This window comes from Centruroides vittatus, unplaced genomic scaffold (genome assembly GCF_030686945.1).
Source record: "Centruroides vittatus isolate TY-2023 unplaced genomic scaffold, ASM3068694v2 contig_393, whole genome shotgun sequence".
NCBI classification, from domain to species: domain Eukaryota; kingdom Metazoa; phylum Arthropoda; class Arachnida; order Scorpiones; family Buthidae; genus Centruroides; species Centruroides vittatus.
The window spans coordinates 214075-233175 of record NW_027122209.1 but is presented as its reverse complement, the minus strand read 5'-3'; the positions used below and the strand labels follow the sequence as shown (position 1 = coordinate 233175).

Genomic DNA, 19101 nt, shown 5'->3' with positions numbered 1-19101 from the left:
GAAAATTCTTATATACTAAACTGTTAACAAATTTAAATTATTTCATCTGCATATAATACACCTTGAGCTTTTCCAACAACAGCTATGGCAGGTTTGCTTCTCATTCCTTTGCTGGCAGCCTACAAGCAAAAAGGGAAATTTATTAAATGCTTAGAACATGTAACAAATCGTTATACAAACATACATACAGTAGAAATGGTTTGTGCAGTGATTTTGTCTACAATGTTTTCAAACTCTGGGAGAGAAAGGAGTTTCTTAAAATTTCCTGCTTGGAATGCAAGTTCTTCCAAACATTCACTCTGATCATCTTGAGCAAAATTATATGCTGCTTTCAATTTTTGTCTGAAAGTAAAAAGTTCTTTTAATCAAAAATATTATGTGAGAAATGCTGAAACCCGTATGCATTACTTTGCAATACGTAGTTCTTCTTCAGACGGTCCAGTCTTTATAGCATTTTTCACTTCACCGACAGTTGTTTTCAATATCTAGAATGAAATAATTTTGTTAAAATAAAACTTATTAAGATTATCAAAGAAAATATGTATTTACATCATTAACATCTTTGCTTTCTGCTGCAACATAAATTCCAAAAAGCCCATTATCTGAGTAGTTAAAATTAATACTGGAAATCTGAAATGAAAAATTAGTATTTCAATTTTAATATAAACAATAAAAATAGTTTGATATAAATTACCTGTGGGTTGTAATCATATTTTTTTGAGATTTTGCTGAATCTGGAAGCAGAGCCCGCACTATAAGAAATTGATGAAGAATTTCCCAAAATTTCCTGGAGTAAAGCCAAACTAAGAACTTCTTCTGGCTTTTGTGCACTTCAGAAAAATATAGTAATTAATTAAAGGAAGACTTTATTAAAAATAAAGTAAAAAAATTACCTAACTCCTTCCATCAAAACAGCAGCGTAAGTTAAAGGGGTATCCATCCCAACACGTACATCACCTTTATAATATACAAAATGATTTATCGGTATTTAATTTTTAAACATTATCTACCAGGTAGTGAATGTGTTTTAATGGTTTAATATTTACCAGAGAAGAATTTTGAAGGAGAAATATCAGAACCTTTAGCATCCGAAACCTCAAAATTTTGTGAATAATGTAAGAGTTGTTCGTGATCGATGCCTGTTCCAACAATGGTCACACGATCCGACGAAAAACAACTGTTCACATATTCATGCAACTGAAAATATCATCATATTATTTTATTACTACCAATAAGTTTGCAGTGCAATCATATCACTACTATACACTAGGTCACAAAAGTATCTGAACACCTGTAAAATGTAAGTTTTTTTAATTACTCATTTATCACATGAAATAGGGAAAAAGTAATGACAAAAGTATTTACATCTGAGTGTAATAAAGTCTGAAGATTTCACATGGGAAATAAACAAAATATATTTAAAACTGAAAATTTTCACAACACAAAAGTATCTGGACAGAGGAAATAAATGATAAATTCAATTCTTGAGGCAAGTTGTAAATAGTGTTAAATCATTTGCTTAAAAACATTTCTAACTATTTGTTTCATTTCCTATGTTTTGTGCTAATGCATTTTCCTATAGATGAACTTATCAAACTGGACAACCATGGGACAGAACGACAATTCTCTTTTATGTATCAATATTTATTACAATATGCATTTTGGATCTAACTGGTCCCTCCTCAGTTATTGAATTGTTTTACTTTGTCTTTGTGACCAATGAAAATATAGAAAATTAACCATTGTTATTAAAGGACTCATTATTAAGGAATGGCAAAAGGAGAAATCTGTGCAAAAAACTTGCAAAATAGTTTCACAATCCAAAATCCACAATTTAAGATATCATTAAAGTTTGCAAATGAGTTTTAACAAAATGAATGATTTCCAAAATGTCAGTCTGAATTTGGATTGTTTGATTCAAATGATTGCCTAAAACTGTGGAGAAAAGGTGAGGAATCTTTAAATATGAAAAACCTGATCCCTACAGTAAAATGTGGAGATGGTTTAGTGCTATTTGGGGGTGTATGTCTGCAAATAGTGCTGGAACAATGTATCAATATGTGTATAAACGAATTTTACATAAAAATGTTCAGAAATCAGTAAGAAAATTAAAGCTGGGGTAAGGATTTGTTTTCCAGCATGACAACATATCAAACACACTTCGAATACCAATAGTTTCTTGATGTATAAAAGTGCTTCCTTGGCTGCCACAATCACTCAACCTTAACCCAATTGAGCATTTATGGGATCACAATGAATGATCAATAACAAACAAAACTGATCTTAAAAACATCACCATCAGAGTTTTAAATTAAATAGACAAAACTGTTATAAAAAGTTGGAAGAATCAATGCCTAGTTGTTCAGAAGCTGTTATCAGGACAAAAGATGATCCTTATAACAAAATATTTTATACATTTATCATGAAGTTAATTATACTTCAGAAATCATTGTTTCAATTTTTTCGGTTTTTCCAACACCAGTAATTGGTTCATATACATGTGGTTTATATTTATCATTATTTATTTCTTCTGTCTGGATACTTTTGTAATATGAACATTTTCATAGTTATGAATAAATTTATATCTCTCTTTTTGACCAATGTTTTTGTACATGTAAATATTTTTTCCTAGTGTAAAAAAGTCTGAAGATTTCACATCTATCATTATTTTTTTCTATCTCATGCAAAAAATGAGTTATAACTAAAAAACTCTTCTTATTTTATAGGTGTCCAGATACTTTTGTAATTTAGGGCCATGGTTCTCAATCTGTGGTCCGCGGAACATGGGTGCTTCCTGAAGTTACTTCAAGTGTTCCAAGAAAAAATCAAATATACAATTAAAAATTGTTTCAAAAGAAAAATTGATACGATGTAAAATAACTTTTGTATGGAATGTAATCAGCAATGACGTCATACACTAGACCTTGTGTGCTCTTGATTTCAAAATGGTTTACCACCTCTGCTTTAAAGCTGATGTATTTTAAGTGTTCCACGGAAAAAAAATGTCAAAGTTTAGTGTTTCCCGACTTCAAAAAGATTGAGAACCATCGATCTAGGATATATATGACATATAGACTGCAATATAAAAGGAATTTAATGCTATGTGAATTGTACTTGTTTTCATTGTAGTTATTTATAAGGATATTTAGGAATCGATATAGTATATCTATTAGTAAAACAAAACTATTTAAAATTAATGGTGTTGATTGGCTATGTGCAAGACGGGCATTTATGGGAAAATTTATGTAATGCAAAAATTAAAAAACTAAATTTTAAAGATAAAAAAAAAAAAAAAAAATAGAATCACATTGTAATGGTGCTATCATCATCACCTGAAGTAGGAATCATTTTTGTCTCAAACTATAAACACAAAACTAATTTAGATATATATTTATAATCGTGGCTATTGTATCGTTAAACATTATTTCTTTATTTCATACAAACAAAATAAATAAATTGAAAAATAAAAAAATAAAAAACAAAAAAAATTATACTTTAGAAGTTAATCTAGTATCAAAAACATTTGATTCGATTTGGTACGACACAGTCCAACCAACATTTCAGTTGATCAGCTTTTGGATAAACGACGCTCTACTGTATATGCATATTATGACAAACTTTTACATTAAAATATGCTGTAAGTACTTGAAATCATTGAAGCAAGAAATGAATAATGATGACCCAATTTGCTGGAGTGTGATGTATGAGTGACTTGTATGATTGATACAGTAGCTGCACGTGACTTTTTAACTGATCTAAATCAGTGGTTCTTAACTGGGACCCACAGTGATATTTTAGTGGTCTATAGGGTAATTCTATTTCAGAACAATTGTTTTACCGAGAATTAAATTTCTACAGTATTATATATTGTCAATTTCTTTATTACTCAGTTCTTGCATAAGGGTTAAAATATTGAATATGTATACAACATATATATCTCACTGACAAAGGTCAAAGAGAGATTATAAAGCCAGGGTTTGTTAAGAGAATCTTATACCATCAGCATCATGTCACTTGACAATGACATTTGAGCCGCTCAGTGTACACATCGATTAACTCCACTTTTTGAAAAATCTTAAATTTAAGTGTCAAAGCCCTTGGTATAGTCATAACTTTTTATATTTATAATAACTTTCCTGAATAATAAAGATTAGCACCGTTAAATGGCAAATTTTTTTGGCCATTGAATAATAAGTAATTTATTTCAGAAGCCATTTCGATTAACTCCATACTCTAATGTAAATCGTTTCAGTAACGCTGTATCTGTTCTGGCCGTGCATCGACGCTTATTTGTTTTTAAACAGCCGAAGATGCTCTCTCCCTCTCAATAATATTCGTAACAAAATCGCATCGGTAAACAGATAAAAAGAAGCACAATGCGAACGGTAGTTAGTATAGCAGTGATCTCGCATGCTGAATGTTACTGTGTACTTCTTAGTCTTTTCAACATTACTCCCAGATTGTTTTTAAAGAAATAAATACAGTCAAACCTGTTTTTATGCGCTCTTTTTTTGTGCGATTTTTTATTTGTGCGGTATAGTTGGCGACTAGTCTCGTGCGATTCGTCATGTCTCACGTTGACTTACTATAGCTAAATAAACTTATTATAGCATAAATGAACTTATTTTAGTAACATTATTGCATGAATATGCGAAAAATGAAATAATTTACTTTTAAAGTCAACAAAACACCACCTGGACAAAAATATGTAAAACAGACGATAGACCAGACGATGCAGTCAAGTGCTGACATCTGTTGTCAATAAATTTTATTTCGTACGGTTTTGAGTTATTTTCTATGTGAGACTTCTTTTATGCGGTCCCTATTGACCGCATAAAAACAGGTTTGACTGTATTATACCGTTATAATCAAGATGAGTGAGACTAATAATGTGAGTGAGGAAAGCAGTGATGATTCTTCAATACGATTTATCAACAGAAAGTCTGGTCCAAGAAGACGTTTATCGTTTTCCTCGGATTCATCGGATTGCAACAGTACAAACACAACAAACACATTGATTAGGAGGAAAAGAAGTCGTAATCCTGTTAAATGAATACGAAATTTACAAAAGCATAACAGGATAAAGGGTTTGGCATACAGGAATAGGGGAGGAAAATTAATACCTGCAAAAACATTTGTCGATATACAATGCAGATGCCGTCAAAATTGCAATCAAAAAATTCTTTCGGATGAGAGAGAGGCTGCCATGAAAGAATTTTATAGTTTACATAGTCAACTTGACCAAAATATTTTCTTAAGAGGTTGTATCAAAGTTAACGAAATAAAAAGAAGGCGCCCTACGAATGAAACTAAAGAACGAAGATCACATTCGTTTACATATTACTTTCGAAAAGAGAGACTTGATATTCCCGTTTGTAAAAAATATTTTAGAGACACTTATCAGGTGAGTGACGGGCGGATATACGATTGTTGTTCTAAAGAACAAGTTACATCTTTGATTGATAAGCGCAAAGGCCGCGCTGCAAGCAATAAAATAGATGATACAAATGTTATAAAGCATATAAAGTCATTTCCAGCCTACAGTAGTCACTACACCAGAGCTCATAATCCAAGACGACAATATTTAAATCCTGACTTAAATATTAAGAAGATGTATGAACTATACATCACAGAATGTGAAAAGGAAAACGTAGCACCAGTGAAAGAAAAATATTACTATAATGTGTTCTCTACAAAATTTAATTTACATTTTAAACAGCCATCAAAGGATACGTGTCAAACTTGTGATGCTTTTCAAATAAAAATTCAATCTTCAGACGATGAGGGAATTAAGATGGCGAAAATTGAAAAGGAAACTCACTTAGAAGAGGCTGAACGGGCTCGCAGTCAAATGGCTGCCGATCGAATGGCAACATCGGAAAAATTGTTCGTATTTTCTTTTGACTTGGAAAAAGCTTTAGCCTTTCCCAAGTTGACCACATCCGTAGCTTATTATAAGCGAAATTTATATGTTTATAATTTTGGATGTCATGAATTCAATAAAAATATAAGCCACATGTTTGTTTGGCCAGAAACTGAAGGATCTCGTGGGTCTCAAGAAATTTCATCTTGTCTAATAAAGTACATAAAGACTTACGCTGCAAACTTCGAAAAAATAATAACATATTCGGATTCGTGTACCGGGCAAAACAGAAATATTAAAACCGTCTTAAGTTTATTGAAACTTGTTCAAAGCACGGAAATCAAAGCTGAATCAATTGACATGAAATTTTTGGTAAGTGGACACAGCTATTTGCCCAATGACTCAGATTTTGCCATTATTGAGTCATGTGCGAAAAAAAAAATCAAAACATTTTTTCACCAGATGATTGGTACCATATAATCAAAACATGTAAAAAGAAAGCGCCATTTCATCTAATCCAAATGACTCACCAAGATTTTTTGTCAACAAAACCTTTAGAACAGTCTATCATTAACAGAAAAGTAACCGTCACAGGGCTTCCAGTAAATTGGCTTAAAATACGCTGGATAAAGTTAGAAAGGTCCAAACCCTATCTCATACAATTCAAATGTGACTATAATGAAGATACAGAATTTCAAGCCATTAATATCAGAAAATCTTTAGTGGGTAGACCGCAAAGTTTGAAAAATATAGATCAGCCTTTATTATATCCTAAAGGTAGAACTGTGACAAAGGAAAAATGGAGAGACATGATGGACCTGCTAAAATTCATTCCTCCTGTTAAACACGATTACTATAAGAACTTGTCAACAAATCGAAATGACGAATCCTCGCATACAGCTGATGAAGAAGACATTATTTATAATATTGCTGAATCATCCCAAAGAATAATGCCGCTAACATAAAGCTGCTATGAATTAATTACAAAAATTATATTATAACCGAACTGCCAACATTCATTTTTATGGAAAAGCTGTGATAAAAATGTATAATAACTAACTTTTTCTGTAATAAAAAACTTAAAAATGTAAAGACTAAATTTAACTTTATTACTTTTTTCAGTTGCCAAATCGATTAACTCCACCAGTCACATAAAAACTGTAACATTACTGACGATTGTTTGTTGGCTATTCTTTCTTATTAATTTTATATACCGTTAGATGAAAGCTATATCTGCAATTATGCATTCTACATTATATATTTGAATTCATATTATCAGAGGAATTTTAAAAAACAAAATACATTACATCATCACGTTTCTCAACTTTTCGTTTTATGGAGTTAATCGATGTGTGCACTGAGCGGCTCATTTCTGAACATTTTCCTTCCTTATATTTTTCACTAATAAAAAAAAGTTTTTGTTTTTTCTGTGCAATGTCTATGGGGGTCTACAAAAAAAAAAATTAAGAGGAAAAGGGGTCCATGGGTAAAAACAATTGAGAACCACTGATTTAAAAGAATAAGCATCAAAAAAAGATAAAATAATACACTACCATTTTCAGTTGTGTGTGATCCCAATTTGAATTCAGGGCAAAACAGAGAGTTATTTAAACCACCACGAAAAGCCGCTTTATGTATCGATTCCATGAGAACTGTTAATACAAATTGTTAATATTAATACAAACTATTATTTTCTTCAATATCCAATATAAATGTTCTAAAAACAATTACCTGTTTCTGGATTATTTAAATGTTTAGCAACTTCTACTTTCATTCTTGGCAAGAAGTCTTTAAGTTCCCAATGTTTGAAAGCAGGATTAGATATAACCTCTGTTAAAAATCCAACAGTTTTGTCCCTATTTCATCAAAGTTAAGACAAATATTTAATGATCTCTTCTGAAGTTATCTAATTTCAATCAAAATTATGCTCTGTATAGAATCATTACTACTAAAACATTTTGTAATTGAAATCATATTGATCCTAAAAACATTGAATATTTCTTTATTCCATTAAAAAATAATTTTATTTAATAAATTTTATACAGTTACAATAAAATCTGAATGTAGTGATACCTCAGTTTTCGTTCATAATCTGTCTGGAAGCAATTGGCGAAATCCGAAACCAACGAAAACCGAAGCAATTATTTCCATATGAATCAATGTAAATCCAATTAATTTGTTCTAGACAGTACAAAATACATACCAAAAACACATTTTATAGAGAATTAATATAGCGTTAAATACTAAAAACAATGTGAAATTAATATTAAAAAAACTAATCTACAGGAAAGCAATGGAATTGTTTGACCAGACACACAGAGTAATGTCATGTCTTGTAAAGGTTAGTTGGACATGAGCTTCTAGTCTATATTGCCCCGTGGTAAAGTGTGATGTAACTGTCATGTAATAGTAGTTGTATGCATTTATGATGGTCGTATCGAGGAGAATAATGCCTTCCAGGAAATCCGTTTAAGGGTAACTGGCCCCTATTCAGGCGTTACAGACATGGAGAAAACCCAGAAAACATCACGTGGCCAGCCTGCCCTGGTGAAGTGCGAACCCAAGACTGAACTTCCAGTATCCAGGGAACAGAAATGTTGGCCAATGGTGGGCCATTGCGGGGTAATGTTCACACGAGAAATAATACCACACTGTGCCAGAAAACACGGGGTCGCCCTTTGTTTTCACAAAATTAGCAGTGGAGTCACTTGAGCATGCTGACGAAATTCGAGGCAATCAATGCAAACCGAGACAAATTTTTCACGAAAAAAATTGATGAAAACCAAAACCGATGATAACTAAAGTCAATGAAAACAGGTATTACTGTGTATTATAAATCTAATCATAACCTAAGAAAATGAAATGAATGCCAATTGAAGGATTCAAATCAGTTAAGCTAATTTAATAATTACAATTTACATCAGTTTCTATCAATACCTGCAAGGATAACTTAACTTGAAGAATATTAAAGACTTCTAAAACCTGCAGCACAGATTTTATCACAAGCTTAAAACTAAATGATTACTGAATTTTAAATAAAACTGAAGTTTAAAAATACATTATGGCTACCACATGAATTTAAAGAGTGAACATGAACACGTTCATGTAATGACAGACTACAATACATGAAAATTCCTATCAAGTGACAAATGGAAATTTGTCACTCTATAGGAATATTTAAATATCTTGTGGTTTAGATTGGAATCAAAAATTAACGGGGGTTGATTGAACTAATAATTTTTAATAAACCATTTTCAATGGATTTTATATGTGACAGTTCACCATGGTTTAAATTGAATGTTTTAGCACAGTAACGAAAGAAATCCATTTGAGAACCATTTGAAAACCTCTTGGACAATTTGTTTTCTATTTCTGACTTTTTCCATTTCTTGATTTCTTTGACTTTGCTTTTAAATTTTTGAGACATTTTTATATAATTATGGAAAGTACAATACTAGGGCATTTCAAACTTGTCAAATCTGGGATGATTAATTTATTTCTCAAAGTGTAAATGCCACTTAAAACATCCATGAGCACAATTATTTTCCTAAATACCATTGCATACAATAGAGAGAACAAAATTCACATCAAAATTTTAATGCATGGTTTCTCTATAAGTAGGCTGTTATTTTGAGATCATATTATTGTCTTCAATCCCATATATAAATACAGAGGAAACTCAATTATCCAATTACTTGATTGCTAGCTGTTCTCTTGATTGGTTGTATGTTCCTTGGAACCAAGCATAAAATTGTTATTGAAAACTCACACAGGAAATTCCTCTTGATGGAAAAAGTGGATTTTTATTTTCTAGTTTTTACAAATGATATGCATTTTAGGACATATGCATCTCTTCAGTCTTAAAAATATAACTAATAGTGACTACTGGAATAACTAATTGTTAAAAACAAGTAAAACTAAAATAAAAATTTTTGTAAAAATGTAGAAAAAATTGATCAATAAAATTGAGTAAAGCATTAAAACCAATTAAAACTGGTTAAGACTCGTTCCTGTGTAATAAGTTCTCAATAGCAATTTTATGCTTGGTTCCAAGGTACAGTACAATCAAATATCCAAACTTGATGGAATGAGGTCTTTCAGATAAATGAAACTTTAGATAATCCAGAAATTTGTTTTTGTTTTGGGTACATCAAGTATTGTATATTTAAAGTTTCATGAATTATAAATACTGTAATGCAATTATTGTATTTGAAAGTAAATTAATTTACTCAAAATCTAATGTAATGTTACGTGTATATGACCCCTACGTTTTGTAGTGCTACAGTCAACAGATATAGTAATTTCCAATCATTGGCATTGTATACTACATAGCCAAAAGTCATGGAACATTAGTTCTTTTAGTTTGAAAGGTTCGGGCCATGTACTTCATAGGAGGTGGGACTTCCTTTTGCTGCTATAACAGCATTCACTCTTCTGGGTAGACTTTCCACCAAGTTTTGATTCACTGCTGGTGGAATTTGCCTTCATTCGTCCCTTAACATGATGAGAAGTTCAACGATATTTTTTGGGTGAGTTGGTCTGGCACACAATCAATGTTCCAGCTCATGCTCAAAGATGTTCAAGTTGGGACTTTGAACAAGCCAGTCAAGCAGATCCATGTGATTTTCTTCAAGCCAAGTTATTGTAGAACTTATTTTAATGGGCTGGAGCATTATTGTGCTGGTACAGAAAAGGGACAGCTCCAAGCTACTGCCACAATGTGGAAGCATGTTATCAAGAATGTCTTTATAAACATTGGCATTCACTGCATTCTTGACCAAAACCAGTGGCCCACATCCATACCAGGAAAAACAGTCCCAGACCATGACACCATCACCACCAAATTTCAAAGTTTGCAGTGAATGCCATTCACCTGGTAACTGTCATGTCCATCTGAGTGCCAGATCATGTAGTGTGATTCATCACTCAGAACCTGTTTCCACCGCTTCACAGTCCAATTGCGCCACTCCCAATGTCTTGGGCATTGTGTTGTGCATGAGCAGCAGCACAACCATGAAATGGGTCTAATGCTGGTCTATGTGACTGACCTGTTCTGGAAATCCTTAGTGATTGTGGTCAAGGCTGACTGGTAATCAGCCTGCACAGCATGTTTCAGTGTTTGGTGGTTCCATTTGGTCAATATTCTGGGTTAACCAGAGTAAGAATTGGGATCACTGGTTCCCTTTCATTTCCATTTTACTATCACTTTGCCAACAGTGGAATTTCTAATTGCTGTGAAAGCTCCTTTGCACCATAGTGGAGGAAAATATGCATATGATGCAACTACACATGTGACTTAATTGGCATGCTCTAATTTGCATAGCATCACATCCTGGGCAAGTTCTTTCTAATCAAAGGAGTGTCCCATGACTGGCTATATAGTATAGATGTTATCTATACAATGTTTTTTTAAATATGTACAGTTTTATGGATTTCTGTCATTCAGCATTTATCATAACCTGTATTTCTTGACCTTTGTTCTTGATCTGTAGTTTAATTTAATGTCATACACGGATTTCTATTGAGACAACCAATCCTCTGTTGCTTTAAAATCTTTGTGATCCAGCTTTTTACTTAACTTTTCTTAGTTTTCAGCACTGGACTACTAGAAAACCTTATCCAGTAACAACAATAACATTGATTGAGAGCTTTCTCAATGTCTGTATCTTTTCCTTCATGCTCTCATTTTGGGACATTCTTGCTTTCTTGGCACACTGTAATCAGAATCACTACAATATCTGAATATACATGTACTGTACTTATTACTAGATGAAATGGCAATGACTTGGTAATGCCACACATCACAAGTATGCAATCTAAGTCACTGTCCAAATTAAACAGTACAGTCTGAAATAACTGAAACAACTTCTAATTATTTTCTACATTTTGTTCCAAATAAACAGCTGCCCCGATTAACTAACTGATGCCTCTATTAACCAAAATTTATTGTAATTATTTTCTTTTGACAAAAACACAGAAGTATCTTGTTTTTATGGCCACAAACGTTTCCTACATAATGCAAATAAATTTTCACTCATTACTTTCATTTTATACAGAAATTTGAAATAATTATTCACACTAAAATATTTTTAGCTTCACTGATATTTAAAAATTAAATATATTTCAGCAAACACTCAAAATACAATCCAATTTATTTATACAGTATTAAGAGTGTTAATTGAAACATTCAAAAAAATAATACTCACAAATCATCTCGTAAGCAGTCTAGTGAGTAGATAACATGTTCCCGATCAGCAGAAGCACTATGGAAAGAATAATAATTATAGCATAGTGAAAATTTTATATACTTTTAAGGCAAAATAAAGAACATACGTTAATCTTCCTCCAACATATTCGATGTTACGGGTGATACCAAAAATTGTTTTATTTTTTGTTGACTGTAAAAAAATAAAAAAAAAACAATAATGAATTATTGAAATTACTAATTACTCACATTTACAAAAATATTTCAAAATCTATATGCACCAATCCTGCTGCATTTCTCAAGCAATGGGAAATTCCAAGATTATCATCATTCTCAAAACGTGGTCCTGCCTTCACTAAAACAGTTATTCTTGAAACAGGAGAATAATTTTCTATAGAAGCTATAGTTTTCCCATTAGGCAAATTGGTAATCTATGAATTAAATTCTGGTTGAAAAATTTATTTTATATAAAATTTAAAAAATTAAGTGAAATAAAAACCTTTGGATCTTGTTTCAGCAAGGGTGGTGGCTGAGATAATGTTTGTGCTGCTGCTTGAGTAGCATATTTGCAATTCTGTTGAATAAAAAAAATTTTTAAGACTATTTTAAAAAGTCTGACAGTTTATTGAATAATTAATAAATGGTAAATATAAAACAATCTTAAGATTTTAAAATCTATTTAAATTAAGCTTTTAAATATAATATTTGAACTTAATAATTGAAATTAAAGATTATTTTAATTGTCTTCCTATTTAATATACAGGTGACTACAAAGAGGTAATGTTCAGGAATCTGTATCGTCTACTGGATGAAACTTGACCAAATTTGATATATGCACTCTTTGAAACTTAGGATTTCAATACATAAAGAAATAACATTAGTCAAAGTTTCACTATTAGGAGAAATGTGAACATGGAGGCACATGAAATTTGGGAGTGATTAAAGAGTAATGGCTAAAAGCAACACTACAAATCAATTTTCTTTTTGGTATAGAGTGTGATTAATATTCACGTTTGTTTAACTTACATACAAATTACTCAATTTTACAAAATTTTTTTAGGCGTGATTTAAAATGTCCTCTTTTCAGACGTTCTATGAACTGCATTCTTTGAATGACATTTTCTACAGCAGAGTACAACAGATTAAATTAATTTATCTAAGGAGCAGCATGATTGGCTTTCACAGTTCAAAATTAGAAACATGTCCTTGATACACCAGATTTGTTTTCTTATATCCTTACAATCAAAAGTCATAGAGATCGAGAGATGGCCATGCTGTATGAAATGCACAACTAATTATTCTGTTTTCTATGAAGTGTTGTAAAACTCACTGTACCAGTAGTCCAATGTGAGGCAGTGCTACATCCTGAATAACATGATAGAATGGAGACATCTTTGCTGCTGAAGTTATGAAACAACTTCAGCAGCAAAGATTATTGAGCAGCATGTCTTGATACCTAATAGTAGTAACATAACAAGTCACTGTTCCTGTTGTGCAATTTTCTTCAAAAAGTAGAAACATGCTAAATGATGTAGTGAAACCACACTATAAACTGACTTTCAGTGAGTGCAAAGATATCTGCTGAAACACGAGGATTATTTGCAGCTCAAATGCAGTAATTAGATTGTGTTATATCTGTCATTCATATAAAAATGTACTTTGTCACTCCACAGGATCTTCCAAGGCCATGCATCATCCATTTCATTTGAACTAATTGCAGAGCAACAGTCAGAGCAAACTGCATTCCAGTTTCTGCATCATCATAAAGCAGTACATGGCATATCCAGTTGCCTGGATATTGCCTAAGCACTATGTGCATTAGTCATTCCTTGTTCTACATCAGTAACTGCAACTTCTTCAAATTGTTAAGGAATAATCAGTACTTTTCTTGTTTATTTACTTTTATTTCCTATAGAGCCAAATTCACAAACACTAAAACAATGAAAGGAGTTGTGTTTTAATTTAGGATAAAATATTTTTTTTATCATCCCATCTTGAGATCATACAAGTTTGAAATCAAACCAGAACATTGAAACAGTGTTTGAAGGCTATTTAAATCTTTAACAGAAATTCAGACAAATTTTTATATGTTTAAAATTAAAATGTAAAAAACTAAATTAAAAGTAAACTAAAATGAAACCAAATGAAATAAGTTAGAATAATAAATACATAAATAAAATAGACAAAAAGTTATAATGAATCAACTTGGAAATCTGAAAAAGCATTAACTATCTGTTAACTGGGCTGATCATCTTGAAGACTGGTTTAAGAAGGTTATCAATCAGATCCAAGGTCCAAGTTGCTATTCTGTTGTCTTTACTATGCTGTTATGTAACATAACAAGGGAATTGTGTCAAATTTGACCAACTGAAGTTTTTTACAAATCTCTATGTTTTGAGACCTTCTAAACCCAAAAAAAGTAACAAAATAAAAAAAATAAAAAACTGGGGGAAATTCTGTGGATATGTATATGTGTTGGCATCTGTTTTGTTTAATATCTCAAGATGTGGTAATGACTAAGAAATGAAATTTAGCATGTTAACTTATATATAAGGGGCATTGATGCTATTAAATTTTGGTGGTTAAAGGTCAAAGGGGTAGGGAGATAGAGGATCTATCACATCTTAAGAGGATCGGACTTAATGTACATTTTACTCATTATTATTAGCATTAAAATTTTAAAAAACTCATTCCTACCCTCAAAATTAAGCTTTTTGGCATTTTATAATAATTAATAATATAAAAGTTATTTTTTAAATAAAATCTTAACTGCCAGGAATGTTATGCAACTCATTGTTGGATTGTTTGTTTAGGTGTGGATCAATAGACATTGCAATCACCAGTTCTTCAGAAGTTTAAATGAGGAGGTATCTAGTGTCAATACATTAGATATTGAGGAGGCATGACTACATTAGCATCCTTCCAGTTAAACACAACATATGTGCATACATTGAGCATGTGTTCCCTAGCAAGAGCTATGTTATCTTATTTTATCTAATATCTTTGTCTCAGCTTGGCTTTAAGAATACAGTAAGTATTACCTACGTAACTTCTACAGTTATGCTCTGTATTTATCATCACTAGAATCTTGTATATACCATGTTTTAGTTCTTTTGGCAATGGATCTTTTTTTGTTTTTGAGAAGGTCACATACAGTTGGTAGACAAATTCTAATAATCCTAGTCTTATGTCCTTTAAAATACTTTTCTGGAAGTTTGGTAGAGTATACACCCATTACTTTAACATTCCTAATCTCATCTTCTTTTCTTCAAGTCCATTTGCTGATTTTGGTAGTCAGGAGTCTATGTTACACATTGTTATATATGTTTCGGATAAGTTGATATGGAAGATCAAAAGAAACTGCTACATTCTCGATAGCTCTTATTTTATTCTTTAAGTCATCAGCAGATGAAACAATGACTACAAATAACCCCACTGGAAGAGATTTAAATGCAGCTACTTTTTACCTAAAAAATCCTGATTGGATGTGTAGATACAATGGTATGGTTTGGGTTTCCTATAAACAGACATCACTTCTAATATCAAGTCAAACTAGTCAATATAATTAACTTAGTAGTAAACATTACACTTTAAGATGGCTTGTTAACCATTATTAAAGTATATTGCTTTATTTATATACCATATTTACTCACATATAAGATGAGGTTTTTATTCATTTTTCACTGCTTCAAAATGTAGGTCATCCTAAATGTGCGAGTGAAGGATTTTTTGCATTTTTGCAATAATTTTGTGAACCATGTATTCACATCTTTTTTACCGAATGCTCACTCTCTGGTATTAAAAAAAAAGTATTTTATCTGGGATTGTTTCAATTGTTCTTGTGTATTGTCAGGAGTAAAGATGAATAGCAATAGGAAAAGTAAAGATTTTGAATTGAATTCCAGATTGAAATTCCAAAATCACATGGGAGACTGATATAAGTTTTAATCCATTCCCAAGTGAAAACAGATGATTATTCGGAAATCAGAATTTGGAGAAACTCGTAAGTGTAATCAACAGAGTGGATTCGACTGTTAAGAATTGGTTAAAAAAAACAAAAAAAAGGTTTCCTATTGTCCAGCTTTACATGAACAAATTATGTTGTTGATTTTACAAGATTTTTCCTTAAAGTTTAAAATGCCAGTAAATTTTGCAAGACAATGTGTGCATTTACATTCATTTGATATTTTACTTGTGATTAAAGAAATAAAATTAGAACTGTATTAATAAATCTAATTTTCTTTATTTTAATCTTTAAAGTCACACTTTGTCCTATATGCGAGTAAATACAGTATTTCACCTTTTAGTGTGTCAAAAACATTAAAAGTAACACTATGTAAACATCTATCTCTAAAGTATCTAAAGGGGAATTGTTACATTAATAATCTTTAATCTAACTGAGATATACAATAATAATATTTTAGTACTTCTTAACTATAGAATACCAATAATACTAATTTCAAATATTCTATAAAAATATTCAAACAATTTAACATGCTTCTCAATATTTGTTAATCATATTACAAGAAAGCCTCGTTAGTTTGAAATTCAGAGGATGAAATATTCACGACTTCGAATTAGCAAAGATTTACATATTTCTGGATAATATACCAAATGTCACATAACTTATTAATTTATTAAGCAAATGGAATACAGCTACTTATACAGAATAATATTTTCATTAATTAATAATAATAATAATATAAATAAACTGCAGGTAAGCAGCATGTGTCCAGTGAGAACGTCACAGGTTGCCAGATAGGTTTATCTGGCAACCTGTGGCAACTCGGATTTCGAATTATCCGAGTTCGAATTAACAAGGATTTCTTGTATTTGTATTTTACAATGCATCTTGTTATTTTAAAACAGTTGACGTTTGATAAGACTTCTCTATAATTAATAAATACATACATACTGTCTTTTGGCATTAATATACCTTAATTCTAGTGCACACAAGTACTTTCAACATTGTATAAATGTCATACTCAAGTGAAAATAGAACATATCCCTTAAATTTTTGTTTTTAAAATAAGTTAAGGAGTTTTATATAGGAGTTCTTAATTGAACTTTGCACTTTCATGACAATTTTTGAATGCAAATGAAATCAATGTGATATGAACATGAGACAAGTACAAAATATAGAAAGGAAACATTAAAAAAATATAAAAACCTAAAGGAGTTAAATATATAAATTACAGTGCAAAGTTTTGAAAAATGACACCCATAAATCAAGGAGTTCAAGCATTGACTTATTGTAAGAACTTAATGTTGTTATATAAAAAGTCTCACAGAGAAAAATAACTATATGATCTGTACGTTGTTTGAGTAGGAAAGCTTCCAACAATATTAGTATAAAATTAGTTCCAATAATTTCCTGGAGAGGTCAGTGTAAAGCCTATTTTTTAAGACATCATCTCAGTGTTCTTCAAAACAATTTTTTAACTTTCTGATTGTGGTCCCTATATAGAAAATTTTTGAATCAACTCAAATCTTGCGGATCACATAGACATCTGATTTTTCTAGCACAGAAAATTTATTCCCATCATCACAAATAATTCTACTCGGAGACAACTACTGTTTGATAAGAATTATTCCATATTTTTTGAAACTGAACAATTCTTAATGTGACCAATCCTAAATATGGTACGGCAGGATGTGCAAATACTAAATTCTTATTTTTAGAGAATAAAGTTGTAAGAGGAAGGAGAGTGATTTGTAGACTAAGGCGTTGATATGCTTAAATCTGACATGAGAATATTCCATTTTAAGGAACTACAATAAGACCTCTGAAAGTTGACCACCCAAGAGACTGAAGAAACAAAACAACAACCCATACAATTAGATATACATAAACTGAAGCACCAAAAATTTACAATGTTATCATTTACATTGTCAACATTGTAAGCAACATTATGAACACTGATTTGATTTTGGCAAACCAAAGAATCCCGAATAAATAGGAAAGCACTCATTAAATATTTTATGCTGTTCATTTTATTTACAACGTTACTTCTGTGGGCCGTTATATAGATTATTCCCTATGCAATTTTGGGAATTTGGGTGTATATTTGAACTCGGGACCAAGACAAGTTCAACAATACCCTACTTTTGGACCGGAGATCAAAAATAAGAGTTATCATATTTATGATTTCTTGCCTTTCACAATGCATTCTAAGCCATTTTAGAGTTTTCCACTAGGTGGTGTTTGACTGTTTGTGCTCCCAACGGACTCCTCCTGGAGGGGAGCTGAAGAGTGTTTAACGTCACTAGTTATTGATTCACAGTAGTTCTTAAACAAAAGAAAAAAAGGGAAACATATACTGAACTACAAGCAGCAATGAGTTCAGATATATACTCAAAGTCCTGAAATTCCATAGGGAGTAATCTATATAATATCCTTTCTGCGAATTTAAATCCATTAATTACTTAATAAAGTATCAGTCTAATTGCTCTTATCATATATTTTTCATAAAAGCAATAAAATTTTATATTAAGTCATTTATTGAAAAAAAACTATATTACTATATTGCCCTTGCGGCAATAGAAGTTTCTTGCTTTCTTTGATATTGAGTTGTATTTAACATTCAGATCAACATGACTGTTTTAATAAAGTCCTTTATATAATTCCATGATTAAATATGGGCATTTAAATGATTTGCTTAGTAAATTTTCAAGTTGATCATTGACCTTTAAAGATAATATTGATAATGATTTGATCAATTTTAAAACATACCTTAGCAATGTTTACCGAACTTTTTAATAAATTTGAAGTTAAAGTCATTCTGGAAGAAAATTAACACAAAATTTTAGAAACAGCCGAACTTCGGTGACCTAAAGCAGTCACCGCCAGTCGAATTGCACCGAATGACTATAGCCCAATTTCCGCCAAATTAAAATCCCCCAAAAAATGAATATTAAAAAAATCTTAGTTTAGAAAGAAAATTTATAACTTTAAATAATTTTTATTATTTTTTTATACGAAAAAATTACTCTAGAAGATTTATTACTCGTAAATAATAAAAGACAATTTAAT

At 31.0% G+C, this 19101-nt stretch overlaps 1 protein-coding gene across 1 annotated transcript; it reads right to left on the bottom strand.

Moving 5' to 3' along the window:
- Positions 1-404: 404 nt before the first annotated feature.
- Positions 405-18956, bottom strand: UQCR-C2 (Ubiquinol-cytochrome c reductase core protein 2). The gene is made up of 12 exons (XM_067271318.1): positions 18802-18956; positions 12568-12642; positions 12350-12499; positions 12197-12261; positions 12070-12126; positions 7595-7719; positions 7358-7515; positions 1047-1197; positions 894-957; positions 695-830; positions 550-630; positions 405-485 (listed from the first exon to the last, which is right to left on the bottom strand). The coding sequence occupies exons 1-12, from the start codon at positions 18847-18849 to the stop codon at positions 405-407; spliced, it is 1191 nt and encodes a 396-aa protein (XP_067127419.1). The 5' UTR covers positions 18850-18956.
- Between the last annotated feature and the right edge of the window lie 145 nt (positions 18957-19101).

Coding starts and splice junctions, on each gene's coding strand:
- UQCR-C2 (XM_067271318.1), bottom strand. CDS start 18,849: ATGACTTTAACTTCAAATTTATTAAAAAGTTCGGTAAACATTGCTAAG. Junction 7,516..7,594: donor TTTAAATAATCCAGAAACAG/GTAATTGTTTTT, acceptor TTGTATTAACAG/TTCTCATGGAATCGATACAT. Junction 831..893: donor GTTTTGATGGAAGGAGTTAG/GTAATTTTTTTA, acceptor ATTTTTCTGAAG/TGCACAAAAGCCAGAAGAAG.